This window comes from Corapipo altera, unplaced genomic scaffold (assembly GCF_003945725.1).
Source record: "Corapipo altera isolate COAL_440 unplaced genomic scaffold, ASM394572v1 98, whole genome shotgun sequence".
Classification (NCBI taxonomy): domain Eukaryota; kingdom Metazoa; phylum Chordata; class Aves; order Passeriformes; family Pipridae; genus Corapipo; species Corapipo altera.
In genome coordinates, this window is record NW_020884914.1 from 6,069,807 (window position 1) to 6,086,665 (window position 16,859).

The following is a 16,859-nucleotide window of genomic DNA, read 5'->3' on the forward strand; positions in this document are numbered from 1 at the left end:
TGCGAATTTGACAAATGATGATTTTAAATGCTTTGTTTTTATAGATGTTATTTTAATTTTTAATGCTTGCAGCAAGATGATGCATCACTGTCAGAGAGACATCACCTTAAGCAATGCACGTTATTATAGTGCATTTTCATGAAGTACAGTCTATTAAAAAAAAGTGTAACTATTTGCTAGCCACGGTAACAACATGTAACAGTGAAGCTTCCACACAAGAAGTCTGGTGACTCAGCACACAGCATGAAAGCATGGAAAACCTGCTCTAGGGTGGGTGAAGCAGGTTCCATGTGAGCTCGTCCATCTCAGCCTGACAGGCAGATCCAAAGGGAATGGCTCAGTGCACAGTCTCCAGGGATTGTGCTGAACTGAGCTATAAGGAAAGCAAAGAAGACACTTCACTTCTAAACTCACATCTCTGCATAAGGATAGCGATCCTGGATGAGGTAAAATGCAGTCAAAAGCTGTCAGTGCTGAAGAGCACCACAACTTGTCCGTGCTGATCCTGGCCACAAAAGTAAGGTGGCACAATCAACACTTCTCCGAAGAAGCGCTCCTGGACAAACACATTCCTGCCCAAAGCTCAGCACTCACTTTCTGACATGGCAGACACCTCATCCTGGATGGCCAGGATGAGCTTGGCCTCCCTGGTGAGGTACTGGCAGCGGCGCTCCTCGTGCTGCAGGACGATGGCGATCCTGCGGGACAGGTTGTGCAGGCAGTTTATCACCGACGGATCCGCGTTGGCCTGCGGGGAACACGGGACAAACACTGAGCCACAGCCACATCCCTGGCACTGCAGGGATGGAGAAGTACTTAAACAACGAGCTTCCACTGAGATCAAAAGTCAGCCTCTTTGGCTGCTGGCAAAAAGATAAATTTTCTCCAGCAGCAACCAAGCTGAAGCTCAGAGATGTCCGAACGTAACGGGAAGGCTCATGGATTTCTAAGCTTGTCTGTGTGCATCAAAGGAACACCACACCTGGAGCATGATACTCCTGTCTGGTTTATTTTTCCAGCTGTTAATGGGCCTTCTACTAGCAGAGAGCAAAGGACTCAGTTTCACACAGTGAGAAAAGGAAGTGTGTGCCATTTGAAAAGGCAGAATATCCAAATATCCAGGTTAAACTCACTGGGAGCACGAGGGCTGCAGTGCCGTAACACAGCCCACATGTTGCTACACTGATGTTTATCCTATCCTACTGACTGACAAGGCAGTAACTAAGTTAGAATTACCAGCACATGACCAACAATTTCATCCCAAATCCAAATGGAGTTGGATTTACACTCCCAAACATTTCACAAATATGGCTTGTTACTCCCACTGCATTCGTGCAAGTCCCTGGAAAAATCTATCACGTAAGTACAGCTGCCAAGGGGGATGAGGGGGGGTGAATGGTGGCTCCAGCATGAGTCAGCAGCTGCCTCATGTTTGTTAAGACATTTAAAGGAATTTAAACTTCTGGCAAATGATCCCCTGGCATGTAAACTAGCAAACCGTGACTCATCACTTTTTTGATTCCACTGTTCTTGCTGAGTCACGACACGCTGGTAACCCTGAAGCTCAAACACAGCAGGGTCAGTGCTGATTATAGCACTTGGGTCTTTGCCTGCTCTGTCTGCCCACTGCAGATGGACACTCATCTTTATCTCAGAGGGCCCCCACCCACCCTCTGGGCTGCACTGCTCCATCCTAGCAAAAAATCCCCCCTTGCTTCTTGCACAGCACTTTCCAGAAACTCGACTGCTCTCTGTGGACTAAGAGTGTCTCCTCTGGCAAATGGATTTAGTGCTGCATCACACACACAATGACATCAGTGTCATCTCACAGCTGAAGTGCAAAAAAAAAGCAAGTTTTCCTAGAACCACTAGAAATTAGATGCTGGAAAAACGTGAGCTAGATAAAGTCTTCACTGCACTTCACCCAGTTCTTGGGAATGAAAGAGCATTGGTTTCATCCTTTCTGCTGCCACGTGACTCAGTGTGCACGAATGTTTGTGTTTGCACGTGCACCTAAACACACTTCCCTACAGCCAAAGCAAGGGGCTTCATCCATACACCAAAACAACATCTCCTGCTGTGTGAAACGTAAAATCAGCTCCTGAACTGCAAATTCAGCATTTCCTGACCTAAGAGTGTCCCAAAGCACAAAACCACTGGATCCTCTGCAGAGCTCAGTGAATGATTTCCTGCTTGATTTAGACTGATTGCTGGGATAATTGCCTTCTGTGAAACCTGCTCCTCAGCTGAGGACAAGACATTGCATCGGGGCCACGTCCGTGTTATTCACCCCTGGAAAGCCAGTGGTAAAAAAGGTACTAGTGCTAAGAGGGAAAAAAAAAAAGGTCCTTTCACAAGAAAGGAGCTGGAGGCTTTTAAATCATGACATTATATCCAGCTGAGCAAAAATCAACCATTTCCACAAAGACACCTATTTCAGCTTCCTCTTTTATTTTTAAACAACCAGTGGGCTGGAAAGAGAAAGCCAGAGCTCAGAAATCAAATAACACTCGAACATAATGAAATTTCTAGGGCTTTATATCACCTAATAGCTGTGCCAGGATCCCTTAACACCAACAGAGTGGGCTTGAAAAAAATTCCAAGCAGAAACTACATATTTGTTCCAGGTTTCTGCAGAGCATCCAAACCTCTTTATTCCTCATTTGTACCTTCTTCTCATTTAGCTGCTCAGCTGCTGCTCCCTGGCACTCTCCCTTTACAGTGATCTCACTGCTAAGAGGAGGCAGCTTTCAAACACTGTCCATTAATTATAAAACAAGCCTGGAGGCACTGAGCAAAGGCACGTGTCTCTGTATCATACAGCATGAGTAAGGGCTCAAAACAGTGCTGCTGGGAGCCAGAGCAGGCTCCTGACTCTGCATGGAGCAAGCTGGGGTTGGCCAAGGCCATGGTGGGGGGCTGACTCTGGCCAGGCACGAGCCACTGCCCCTGGAGCAGAACCAACCCCCAGGTCTGAGCTGCACAGAGTCACAGGGCTCAGCATCCTGTTACTGCAGCTCTGGGGATGTGGTGCTGCCCTGGGCAGGAGCAGAGCCCTCAGAGAGCAGCCCCTGACACCCAGGTCAGGCCCAGGCTGTCCTCTTTTACAGCTTAGTGGGACAGGGCTCCCCTGCAGGGTCTACCAAAATCACAGCAGACTGCAGGTCACTCTCGACAGAAGACACGACACACACAGGACTGGCAGCTGGGTTCATATCTGCTCTGCAAACTGCTTTCCTGCCTTTACACTCTGGGTATTTGAAACCAAAATCTCTGGAAAATGTCCTGAAGCAAACAATCGAAATTGTTTTCCACTGGTCTGGAAAATTTCACAGTTCTTGGTGTCATATTCTACGTGTTTAGGTTTTGTTGTTTCAAATTAAAATATTCCAGTAAAATCAGGATGTTTTGCAAGAGATTACTGGAATGTGGGCCTATTGCACTCTCTCATATATCTGAAGCACATCACACTGTCAGATGGAGTGAAAACAGTCCTTACCCTCAGTGCAAACACCACGTTGAACAGAATCATAGTGGGCATCTCTCTCTTTGGTGAGGGATCAGTTTTGGATACCTGAAAAACATTTTTAAAAAAAATCCCACAGGTTAGTGTCAGCTGGAGGCAGTAACAAAGGGAAAGAAATGAAAAAAAGAAAGAAAAGCCTTAGTTATATAATAAGTTTGCTAAGAGAGCAGGCAAATCAAATTATATCATTGAATTTGACTTGTAAAAAATAAAACTATGATTTTTTTCTATTATTATTAAAATGTCACAGTTACTCTACAACACTGCCTTTTGCTGAGCAGCTGTGAAGACTTAAACCAAAGCATTTTGGTCATCACAATGGAGATTAGTAAGACAGCAGTCTTACTTGGTGTCTTTGCTATTGCATTTTAGCATCATAAGGGTCATCCTTAGCACAGCTGTCATATATGTATTGTTAACTAAAGAGAAGTCCACAGGATTTATCAACCCAGGCCACACCTATTCTTTCCTTTCCTAAAATCCCCATTCAAATTGCATCCTGTAACAAGCTGTTGTTTCTATCAGAAAAAAATATGCTCTAGAACACCAGTGCTAAAATACAAGGTTTGATTTTCCTTTCCTGCAGGATTTCAAACTCGTTCTCCAGCCATTCCCTTCTCTCTGCAGCAGAGAGCTCCATCCCTAAGGCAGGCTCAGACTTTCTGGGGAGGAGGAACGGTGGCAGCCAAGACAAGCAAGTGGAATTTGCACATCCAGAACCAAGGACTCTGAATCGAGCAAGTGTCGCCACAAGATGGAGCACAAAATGCAGAGGACATTCCTGCCTCCCCTGGAGCTCCCTGCTGAACCCAGTCCCGAGGGCAAACAGCTGGAACCTGCCAGGACAAATACCCAGCTAACCTAATGGTCAGTCCCAACCTATGTGTAGCACCTGAGATGGGGCAAAAGCAGAGCAGCTGGTGAAGGCACAGCTGCACCCACCCTTCCCAACAGCTCCCAAGCACCAGCAGTGAACTGCTCAGTTCATCTCTGAAGCCTCAAAAATAAGAAAAACTGAAAGAGGTGATAGATATTTTTGGGGTCTTTTTCTAAAGTGAAAATGTCATTCTATCAAAGATGGGTGGTAAAGTCACTTTACTGTGTTTTATTTGTTCTGGAGGATTTCTTGTGAGTTTCAGGAAACACAAAAAACATTTCCAAGTGTAAGGACTGATCCTATTCCTTCCTTAAAAATCAAAGAAACTACCAACACTAACAGCAACTGGGATGCAGGCTGGATTTCATATCACCTCCTGTCCAGGAAAAAAAAAAAAAAAAAAAAAAACAAAAAACAAAAGAAGAAAAGACTAAGCTGGAAAAGAAAATGCTGAAGGAATTTGAAGAATTCAAAACATTGCTACATAAAAGGCAGTCCTGCACACAGGAGGAGGTATTTGTGCTCTTGTAACTCCTGAATCTCATCTGAGTAAGAATTTGCTGAGCTGTCCCATGGATTATTTTACTGCAGAATGAACTCTGAGGAAACCCAAAGCAGAGGCTGCCAAGTTCCACCGGTTGCTGCCTGTGTTCCATGGGAAAGGAACTCCATCCAGCTTCCTCCTGACTGCAGGAGGGTCCCAGATTTAGACTGAGATGAACTAGCAGAGATGGCTGCCAGGTCTAGAGGATTCTGGACTCTAGAAAGTTCTGGGGTGCTCCAGGGCTGATAAGACACACCCAAAAAGAAGATCCTACAAGAAGTAACAAAAAAGTGTTTACAGCACTTCATAACTTTGTTTATTTACCCTAATTTAATTTACTTATATAAACTGAAATGAAGTGACATTTCATGCAACAAGGATTAAACTGACCAGAAAGTGGAGAGAATGTATAATATGTGGTGAAAAAATGCAAATATGAATTTTCAACCTCATTTACACCACATTTAGGAAGTTGGGCCTTTCAGATGAGATTAGTAAAATAAAGGAGACTCATCTGAGGGAGAACAGGCCACTGCTGTCAGGGCCTTGAGGGCACCAAAAGGTCTTCATGGCCTTGACCAGCCCCAGCTGGGTCCCCACACACACACCCTTAGGCCATGAACTGAGGGCCCCATTTAAGCTCAGCCCAGGGCCTAGAGGTGTGCCTGTCTCCAGGATGGAGCTTGGATCTCTTGTATGTGCCTGTCTCCTGATGTGCAGCCCTGTCCTCCAGCCAGATCTCTGCTCCTGTCTCCTTCTGCCCCTGGCTGGGGTCCCTGCACAGACCCTGGGCCTGGTTTATCACTTGCTTGTCTGATGGACTTGCACACCTTGAGCACACTTCAGTTCTCTCTTCCAAGACAGTTTAAACTTAGTCTTGATGATCCTCCATCACATTTCCTGTAGATTCACAATTGAGTTTCAAAGTGGAACACTTGCATCTTCTGAGGCTTGAGGCCAGCTCCTTGCTGGGATTAAAGCAGTCTGGTCCTCTAAATATCAAGAAGCAGTTACTAACAATCTGTTTCTACCTCTAATTATAGCTAGAATGCATAACAGAACTGGCAAGCAGATTTTTTTTTCCCTGAAAAAAAGAATGACACAGCAAATTTGATGGAAAATGAGACCAAAGCAGCTCAGTGACAGAGATCAGTGTTGAATTCAAAAATTACTAAAGCCTAATTCATTCTTACAGTTGATCAGGCAGAAGGAACAGGACAGGGGATATTTGGCACACAGAATCATGTCAATTCTTCCCTAGTCTATGCAGGACCTTTTTAATAGCCTAGGTGGCAAACTGCTTCCATTCCAAGCAGCTAAAACACAGGCCATGGAGCAAAGTCTCAATGCAAACAGCAGCCTGACCTGGTCCACAAGAAAATTTTAGACCTCTTTCAACATCCTACATATTCTGCCTGAGTCTTGTGGATCATCTTCAGGAAGAGTTAAAAGCCAAACAAGGTTGATGCAGCTTTTAGCATTTGTAAAGGTTTTGGGTGGTGGGGTTTTTTTAACTGCCATATTAATTAGAGGTGCTAAAAAGCTAACTTGCAGTAACTAAAATAGCTAGAAACAGCTTTTTGAGCTGGACTGCTTCGTATTACTGCTCTTTACCCACAGTGTTTCCCACAGCAAGCAGAAGAGGGTTTCTGTAACCACTGACACAGCTCCCTCAGTTTGCCACTCACCACATTCACCTGGGAGTAACCAAAAGACAGCTTGGAGCATCAGGAAGTGAAAACAGGATGAAAAGCGAAACAGGCACGTTCTGAGTTCCAAGTTTCCTCACTAAAGCCAGGCAGTTTGTGAGGAAGGAAGGTCCCCAGAGGGGAGCTCGGACCGTACCTGCCCGAGGGCGTGTTGGAGCAAGGTGGGATGGCCAACGAAGCGAACGTTGTCGATCTTCAGCTCAAACTTTTTGCCACACATATCTGACTTGGTAGCCAAAATCGTTGCCAGGATGACATCTGAAAACCTTGAGGAGCAGAAACAGAAGTTATTACAATTTTCAAAAAGCACACCCCCAGAACACTCCTCCAAACACTGATATATTTAACTCAGAAGTTTATAAGGCGTTGTAAATTGTAAGTAAATTGCTGTACCTGGAGTACCACCAATTAAGTAAAATTAAGGACCCCTAAATTACATCTCTCAGATCATCACAATTATAAAACAGGAAGCATTCACGACAAAGACTGCAGGGTCATGCTTATTTAATTACATGCTTGGCAAAATACATTGGAAAGATTAGAGGCAGTTTGCTTAAATATAAAAACAGCTGGAGTTAGCCATTGCCTGGATTTAGCTGCAGGTTAATGAACTTACTAAGCAACTACATATTGACACAGCCTGTCACTCAAGCACATCAGAGATCTTAAAAGCCACCCAGTATGGCAGAGGGGAAGGCAAGAAAGAGCTGATTCAATTAGAGGAAACATACAGCCAACGCTTGTCCTTCCTTTCCCAAAGTTCACCAGTGACATTCCAGGTTTCTCACTTAACAGGTGGCCTGTGGTGAGCAGACCTGGCCTGGCCTCACCTGGGCTTTCTCATGTGATAAATCAAATTCATGGCAGGGCAGGCCCTTCCCAACACCAACCACGGTGTTACCGGATCAGTGGTGGCAAGAAGGCAAGTACCTACAAGGAGTCTGCCCTGGAAAATACAGCTACTGCTGCAAAAATGGGTAAGAACCCAGTGTGACAAGGGAAGAACTCTGCAACTGCTCTTCCTGATGGCGTCACAACACTGGTCTGGTCTCTACACACACTTGTTTTCCTCAGGGTGTCCCTGAGACAGTGAAGCTCAAATCCACAGGGAAGAGAACTTCAGCTGGTGGAGTAAAATTGTTGCTCTGTATAACAGGAGCAGTGCATGGCTTGTTATTAACAAGTTCTTTCCTCATCTGGTTTTCCCAGAGGTTCCCATTTAACCAAATGAATTTCAAAGCAGTTTCTGATGAGAGTCAGTTTTTTAAGAATGAAAATGTTTATTTCATCTCCTTTATTTACATTCCGGGATGTGTGCCCCTGGCAGACCATCCCCCTCCAGCAGGCAGGTATCCCTGATAACCCAGTATCACTCAGAGAAGAGGGCAGGCGTGGGTGTGTGCTGCAATCACCTTATCTCTTGGCCACAAGTGAGCCCTCAATGCCCAGAGAAGGAATTAATGCACCATATTCTTGCTTCTCTCTGAGTTATGGACTACTACAGAAATTAAGACAAATGCACACAGCCAGGTCTTTAGTGGGATCCAGGGGAAATTTCTTTTATTAGACCTACAAGTACTGGAGATGAAGGACCACACAGGGACTTTATAAACTGTCAAAGCCTCTGGTGTTTGTACAAACAGCTCCCCCTGACCACAGCACGCTGCTGATGTTTGGTTTATGGAAGGAGCAGCTGTGTACTAACTTCCAAATCCCTGACAAATGCCCTGCTCCAAACTCCAACCTAAGGACAAGCAGCAACATGGGGAAACTAGTCAGAGACTCTACAGCCCACACTCCTCAGCCACTGCACTGGGCTGCACAGCTCAGGAAGTTTGGGAATAAAGGGCAAGACCTGGACTGGCAGTCCCTGGAGATCACACTCAAAATAGGAAAAAGTCCCCATGACAGTAATGAGCTTTTCCTCCTCTTTTTGCCCCGTTCAGCTGTTAAAATAGGCTTGTCATGGAGCCAGGAAGATGATAATAACATGGATCCAAGATCAGCATATGTTTGGGGGGGTGAAGGGAGGAGGGGGGCAAAATAGAAAATGTCGGGTTGCTGGTAAGAAATGAGTTCCCCTTCCCTCCTCCAGCCTTGGCAAAGGACACCTTGGGAGCTGGAAAACGGATCATTATGATGACTTTCACAAGGAATTACACCAGCAGATCTTTTAACAGATAAATGTGGTGCTGAAGGTAAGAGCTCAGCAGTTCCCCAGGAGAGCTCATGACACCAAAGCCCTGCCTGCCCTACCTTGTACAGGACTCTGAGGGGAGGAGGAGATTAAAAGGGTGATTTTGGCAAGTCTTCAGTATCTTCTCACTAGCAGGGACTTCTCTGTCTGGGAGAGTGCTGGAACTGCAGCCAGACGACACACTCAGGACAGATAACCCTGAGATAGGTGCTCCCTGATGGGTACAGACACCTGGGATCACCACTGGCTCTCCCCAGAGTCACCTGGACTCCAGCTCCATTCTCCTCCTCTGACAGCCTGGATTTATTGGTTTGGCTGGTTTGGGGTTTTTTTCCCCCAATGCTCTACATAACTTTGACATTTCTCAGGCCTCAGGACAATAGGGAGATTGAGGGACAGCAGATATGTTATTCCCATCATTTCAATTCATCATCTCGTCTTAGAAAATAACACTTTAAATATTTTAAGACTCATTTTCCAATCTCTCGAGTTTATTAAGAAGGCCTAAAAATACTGACTTATCAGAGCCCAGGAGCTTGTTAGAAGCAGATTAGGTTTTGCAATTGGGCAGTAACGGTCCCTTCTCCTTTTATGAGATTAGTCTGAGCATTGTGAATTCCAGAGGGAAGCAAAATTCTCCTGTACTAAGGAATTCAGCAGGCAGAAAGTAAATACAATAAACAAAAGCTTTGCTTTGCCCAAAATATCCTACCACTCCTATCACGAGCTCCACACAGCAACAGCACATGGAAAGGGGAGGGGGGAAACCTCAAACACAAATTCATTTTTGCCCCCAAGAACAGATAATAACTTTTTATGTGCCACAGGAATTCAAAGCAAGGTTTTTATAAAGAATTCTTCTTTGAAGGAGTTTAGAAGTGGATATGAGTATCCAGGTGAGGTTTATGTTAAGCAAGGACTAGAGATGCATTTTTGACTTCGGGGGCCCTGGGTAGTTGGGCACTTTTACCTCACATCCCATTTGGCTTAGTGGGGCACCAAGAGCAAGCAACCAGCACAGCTGCTCAAACCCAGGTCTCTGAAGAGCTCTCCATCATTACTCTGGGATTAAATCGTTTGCTCACTGATCTGTGCTTTTAAGTCATTGCTTATCAGAAAGCAATTTGGGTTAGGGCTCCTTGCTGGAATGACTACAATGCCAAGGCTTTATTTGTTGCATTCTCACAGCTTTTCCCAGTTCACAGAAGGGACAGTACCACACCCATCCTGGATTCCCTACAGGAAGCACAGAAATGTTAGTAGGACCTTTGTAATTATCTTGGCACAAACCTTCAGCAATACATTTCCTACAGACACTGTGATTTAGCATATAATTATCTCATCATTTGGTGTAAAACAGAAACCAGAAACAAAGCACAATTAAAAGGATGGTGAGAAAGGAAAGCCATTCTAGACAAAGGTGATTGTTTAGAACGTTTGGTCTTACCCCGAAACCAATTGCTCATCAGTTAGAGGACATTGGTCTCTGAAATGGGAACATGGCCATAAACACAAAACAAAACACAACAAAAGAAAATAAACGAGGCAAGTACACAAAATACAAAAGAAAAAAAAAAAGAGATAATATTAAAAACTAGGATGAACTATTAAAGGGTTAAACTCCTGTAAAGGAAATATAATTGTTGAGAAGAGTCAAAAGTTAATGGAAGGTGAATTCCAGGGATATATTGCAGGCTTAGATTGACAACACGGAGAAAACAGGCTAAGGCAATGCAGTCCTTGCAGTAAACACTGGCTGCTGCAACGTGTTTTCCAACAAAACACTGCATTTATGGAGCTGGATTTGCACCACCCTTTTTAATTCATGCTTACCTTAAGAGAAACAGGAGAGGTCGCAGTCTGATTTAGAGCAGATCCTAAACTTCAGTTTATTCCTGCCATTTTCACCAAAGACATCCCATGCAGCCCCAACCCATGCAGCCCCAAATGACCCACAGCTTTTCCCAACTCATTCTGGTGCTTCCATACCCACAAGACTTAGGGAACGAGGGTGCCCAGTGTTTATTGTTGCAGGGTTTTGTAAAGGCCCTGCCCACAGAACCACTGCTGCTCCCCCAGGGACCCACACAGCAGGTACAGGTCTGGCCAGACTTGGAGCACACGTGAAGTCAATCTGCCCCAGGCAATCAGTACAAACTTAGAGAGAAGAAGTTTTCAAGGCAAAGAATCCAAAACCCTTCCTTATAACAAGGTGCACAGAGCAGGGCTCTGTAAGCAGCTGTGCTCACTTTTATATCAGAAATACCTGTTCCCATTTTAGCAGTCAACTACTTTCTCCCTCCCCCCAGTTAACAAGATACAAAAGGACTTGCTTCCTGAAACAGATTTCCTAAATATACTGAAAAATTAATCAGATAAAAGCTTTATACTGTCCACATTAAAAAGGACAGATAAAATGAAAACCTCCAACATTTACCTAACACAAAACACAGCAGATTTCTGCTGGTCATGCCGAAAAGAGAACTCAGAGAACCTAAATGACAAACTCCCCAAAGGCAGTGACATTACAGGAAGGGTGTTTCAAGGGATGGGTGGATGAATGGAAAAGCACAGGCTTACAGAAAGGAAGCCTTTCAGAACAAACACAGGGGAGAACACTGGAGTCCAGTGAAAGAGGGACAGAGGAGACAGAAATGTTATCACAGGAGAACTACTGTTTGTTAGAAAGGGACAGTCAAATCCTTGTTTGTCACTAACTTGGGTTTTTTATAACAGAAGCCAATTAATGACATCAGTGCTGCCAAATCTGGTAAACGTCCTCCAGTTAGTCAGTTATGCCACTAGAAATGCAGAGTCTGGTGTAACATATGTTACTATATGTGCCTCTTCATTAGAATTTTTGCTTGCTGACTACACCACCTTCAGAAAAGCTCCAAAAACCATTTCAAACCAATTTAATAAAGCATTATCTTATGGCTTCAAGAGGAGTAATTGCCTCACGTTTTTTTTTCAGGGGGAAAAAAAAAAAAAAAGGCTGGCAGGCATCTCCATAAGCTATGGGGGGGGGGTGTATTCCTGGAAAAGCACTCAGAAAACTGAAGGATGTTTTTAAAAAGAGCAAATGATGAAAGGCTGAGAGGGAGCCAACAAAGAGAGACACTTGACAGGAAATTTGTTTTGACAGTAACAGTCTTCTGAATACCTTTTTGTTGCATGGCCACCATCCACACACCTCAGCCACTTTTGCTGCTCAACTTGCTTTTAACAGGAAGTAAAATCTATATTCTGAAGACCCAGTACAGCTCCATTGGCAGAATTTAATACAAACAAACACACATGAGTAATCTGGAGGGAGGATTATCATGAATAAGCTGCCATTGTCTATTAAAAAAAAAAAAAAAATCAAAAAGCATAACAATGACCAGGAAATTGAGAGTGGATGCTAAAAGAAATCCAATTATGTATACAAATATGTTATATGGCAATGGAGTTAAGGCACATAAACTGATCTAATTTTGTCCTGTCTGAGACCCTAAAGAAATATATACACCTCAACCCCTGAAGGAAAGGTCAGCTCAGAAGTAATTGATCTGGGTTCCAATAGCTTAGGCAAAAAGCAATAGCAAACCTCACCTAGAATACAGTCTGTGCTAGACTGCTAAAAAATTAAATACAGCCATTCAGTACAAAAAAGGATTAATCCAGACCTCATAAGAACTATTGCAGCTACAAGATAAATCTGAAATAACATTTGCTACTAAACATGAAAACATGAGAAAGACCCAACCCTACAACATTATCCATCTTGCCATACACCACCAACTCAACCTACCAGTCTGCCCACTCCACAGCCTCACTTTGTGCCACCAAAAACATCCACAGATGCCACTGACATGCACTGATTTAAAGGAACCTTTTTCCAACTCTTCCTTCCAAAAATAACACAAAACTCCTTTCCTTTCCTAGTTTACAAATCACATGCACCTCACTCTCCACAGGGGATCTGCACCTTTTGCCTCCACTGTGCCCTCAGAATCTCTTCCACCACAAGGCACCAACTTCTGTCACTCCTAAAATGGTCTGATACAAATCAAACTCTCAGCAATCTGTTGCACACAGTTTTGAAGACTTGTTTTTGTTTTCTGCCGGAAGAAGCATCTGTGTACCTAAAACTGGAATATTTTTTCCACCTGTATCAGTCAGTGAAAGATATTAAGTTTGCCAACAAACCTTCTCTTGTCTAATACAAATTAACAGCTTTTCAATAAACCAACTGGAAGCAAACAGGATTTTGCAAGAGACTTTGAATTTTGGAAAGCAGCACAAGTTGTGTGCTGCACCCCTCTAGCAGAACCAACATTTTCAGAGCAACAGAAAAGCTGCTCCTCTTCTATTTCCCCTTCATGTGCCTGGCAGATACAGACAGATCCAAATAAATTCTTTTAAACACTGAAAGTTTAGTAACAAATACCTGACCAGGAGATTAAGCACAAACTTTCAAGCCCTGGGTCCTGGACACCACTACAATGAAATAATCTAAGTATTTGTATAACATAGGTTATGTGCCAGCACATTCACTCTATTTAAAACCAGTTTCAGGCAAACAGTGGCAGTTTTCTCATCATCTGAAGGGATAAAAGCTTTTCCTACATCACTGCAGTAACCACATATGGTATCACACTAATTCAGCAACACAGGCAACATCCAACAAACAGCTACATATTAAGTGCTTGGTCCAACCTGCCAAAATGGCAGAGGCCACAAGAATCAGTATCAGACACAAGTTGGCATCAGTCCAACACCATCTCAATCTATTTTAGGGAAATACCAGAGCCAGGGGTTCAAATAGCAACCAACAAAATCCCTGGGCTAAGCAGTGCACTGAGCCTTCCTGCCACCCACAGCCCAGGGTGAAACACCATTCACCAGTTCCCAAATGTACTCCCACTGCAGTTGTGCCCTGTTTGTACTGCACTCACTGCACATGCACCAAAAGACTGTATTTGAAGGTTCCAAAGGCACCAGGAAAGGCAGGGGATACAAACGACCTCAAGCAAAATGTGTTTTCATAAGACCCCAGTCCTGGAAAACCAAATGAATTGATGATGATGCTTATTGTCATAGGTGATTTTCATTTCAGCTACACCATTCTCAGCCATAAAGTTAAGAACAAGCTTACCTTTCTTTCTGGGGAAAAGTGATTACTTCTTTTGTACTCTGAGTGAAGATCAACAACTGCCCCCTTTTATTAATCTTGCAGATTAAAACACGAATCACAAAAAAGATCTGCAACTGAACTATGGGCCAACAGACAAAAGAACCCTTTTTCTCTCCCAGATATCTAGTAGTAATAAATTTAGAACTATGCAGCAGATTTCAAATGTTCTACCAAAACTAATTAGAGGGTCCATCCATACGTACATACATGCTGAACAGCACACTGCCTGCTTTCAGTGCAAATGTTACCCAGTGATTTCCTGTAATTAAAAAACTATCTTTAAGTCTCAGTTTCCTTTTACTATGTCTCTGACACAACAGCAGCTATATCTGGAGGAACAAAATTAGTTATTCATTAGTGCACAGCAATTCCATACAACAATTACACAAGCTAGGGAAGAATTTGAGGCAACTGAATAATATGTCCAGTTAGAGGTAGGCAGGTAAAGAAAAGTGGAATTTTGCCAAAGGATTAATACTCCTAGTTTTGAAAGGATAGTACTGCCTTTCTAACAAGCACAAAACACCTGACCTATACCTTGTCCTGAAAACAATAGATTCAGTAGCATTCCCTCATGAGACTCATTACTAAGCACCAAGTTGCTCATAATTTGGTGTTAAAGCATTTTTAGGCAGGTTGTCTTCTGTACAGTCAGAGAGAATGTGCCTAGAAACTAGGAGGCAAGAGAGCAGGAGGCCACCTCTCCTCTGTTTCAAACTCTTAGGCAAGGAGAAATGTTTTCCCCCTACCTGGAGTCCCCATCTTGATCTTCTGTGGTGTCACCAGAGCCATTCACAGCGTATCGACTCCTTGGTTTGTCTGAAGCAGAGGATAAAGACAAGTTTATCAAGGAAATATCTCCTTAAAGAAGTGTGATTCTGCATTTTTCTATTCCCACTCGAAAACACATTAAAAAAATAGGAGAAACAGGTTTTTTACTCTTCAGGGGATGAAGAGAAGAAAGTAAAACATTTACAGAAATTGACACAAACCACTTGGAGAGAGCGGAAAGTGGAATTCTGACCACTGCATTTCCCTCATTATTGCCCAGGTTTTGGGACAATGGTAATGCTACAGAAGTGCAGTGAGAGGAAGGGAAATCCTTTACCAACAAAAAGCAGGAGTGGGGTGTGAGGGAAGCAGTCACTCAAAAAAAATCTTTTCAGATTTTTACCTATAAAAATGAAAAGGGATTTAAAGACGATTCTCTCCTGGTAAAAAGTGACTCACAACCCAAGCAGGGGTGCCAAACGTCTCACAACACACAGCAGTCAGCACAGGACCAAAGTCAAACAGCCTCATCACTCTACAGCACCTTTAGGCCCTGCACTGACACTGATCCAACTCCAGCCCCAGGCACTGTCCTGGATCAAGAGCCTTGGAGGAAGAGGTACAACCAGTGGTGGCATCCAAACAGTTCCATGGTCCTGTGCTTCTGGAGAAAATTAAACCTCCTCCAGTCCATTATTCAACACGAGGGACTGAAGTTAAATAGTTTCTACCCATTTTTGGTTAAAGCTCAAGGTGTCTTCTGAACCCTCTGTCCCTAATCAGTGCCTTCACTTCTCACCCTGCCTCCTCCTTCCCCTGCAGCTCCCAAAACCCATGGGATTCATCCACCTCAGGAACAGCAAGAAGGCCCAGGGTTGGTAATAAACACCTGGCACTAATTGGCTTAATAACCCAGGGTGTGAGGTGTGCCTGGGAACCTGGAGGTGTTTGAGGAGTACCAGACTCCCAGGAGGGGTTGTGAAGTGGGGGTGGTGTGAGGAGTGTCAGGGCATTCTTGGGGGCATAAGGGGTGTTTGAGGGGTGCCAGGACCCCGCGGAGGGTGGGTGAAGGATGCCAGGTTCTTCTCATGGAGAGTGTGAGGTGTTTGGGGGGGGGGGGGGGCATGTGCCAGGTACGCACAGACCCCCATGGAGGGTGGCTATGTGAGGGGTGCCATGTATCCACAGAAAATCTGAGGGATGCCAGGTCCCTGAAGACAGTGTGAGGGGGGTGGGGGGTGTCAGGTACACACAGACAGTGTGAGGTGTGAGGGGTGCCAGGTACACAGTGACAGTCTGAGGGGTTTGTGGTGGGGGTGCCAGGTATACACAGATCCCAATGGAGGGTGGGTATATGAGGGGTGCCAGGTCCCCATGCACGATGTGAGGGGTGCCAGGTACCCACAGACAGTGTGAGGGGGATGTGTGGGGGGATGCCAGGTCCCCACAGATAGTGTGAGGGGTGCCAGGTCCCCATGGCCAGTCTGACGGATGTGGTGGGGTGCCAGACCCCAAGAGGGCTGTGAGGGCTGCGTGTGGAGCACCAGCCCCCACGGGGAGGATGCCAAGCCCCCACGGGGAGGATGCCAAGCCCCCCGGCGGGGCAGCGGCCCCGGCGGAGGCTCCTGGGGCGCGGGGCAGGTGCAGCCGCACCCCCGGGCCGGTCCCCGCGGCATCGCGCACTTACTGTCCTGCGCGGCGGGGTGCTCGGCGCCGCGCTGGAACGGGAAGCGGAACAGCAGCTTGTTGCCGCGGCTGCCCGAGCTCACCAGGATCACGCTGATGGGGCTGGTGCTCTCGCCCATCCCGGCCCGGCCCGCAGGAAGGGCCCCGGCGCCGCCGCGCCTTCCGCTTCCGCCGCCGCACGGCCCGGCCGCCGGCGCCGGGGGGAGCGCAGGGCCGTGCGGGGCCGGACCCAGCGCCTCACGGCCCGGGGCAGCCCGAGCGCTTCGTACCCACAGGGCCGGCCCCGGCACAGCCCAGTGTCCCCGGCACAGCCCAGTGTCCCGGCACAGCCCAGTGTCCCCGGCACAGCCCAGTGTCCCGGCACAGCCCA

The 16,859-nt window shown here is 45.4% G+C and overlaps 1 protein-coding gene across 7 annotated transcripts in view; it reads right to left on the reverse strand.

Annotated features, from left to right (window-relative positions):
• The window catches only part of NPRL3 (NPR3 like, GATOR1 complex subunit), a 42,366-nt gene extending 25,712 nt beyond the window's left edge, over window positions 1-16,654 (reverse strand). For 2 of the 7 annotated variants that reach the window (XM_027654793.1, XM_027654795.1), the window contains exons 1-6: window positions 16,491-16,608; window positions 14,782-14,851; window positions 10,301-10,339; window positions 6,793-6,922; window positions 3,500-3,574; window positions 595-748 (exon numbers count right to left, since the gene is read on the reverse strand). In XM_027654793.1, coding sequence (XP_027510594.1) covers window positions 595-748; window positions 3,500-3,574; window positions 6,793-6,922; window positions 10,301-10,339; window positions 14,782-14,851; window positions 16,491-16,608 — 586 coding nt within the window. Of the gene's footprint in view, window positions 1-594; window positions 749-982; window positions 1,090-3,499; window positions 3,575-6,792; window positions 6,923-7,486; window positions 8,746-10,300; window positions 10,340-14,781; window positions 14,852-16,490 lie in introns of those variants that run through there. The other 5 variants (XM_027654798.1, XM_027654797.1, XM_027654794.1 and 2 more) reach the window with 5 other exon arrangements.
• Window positions 16,655-16,859: the final 205 nt, after the last annotated feature.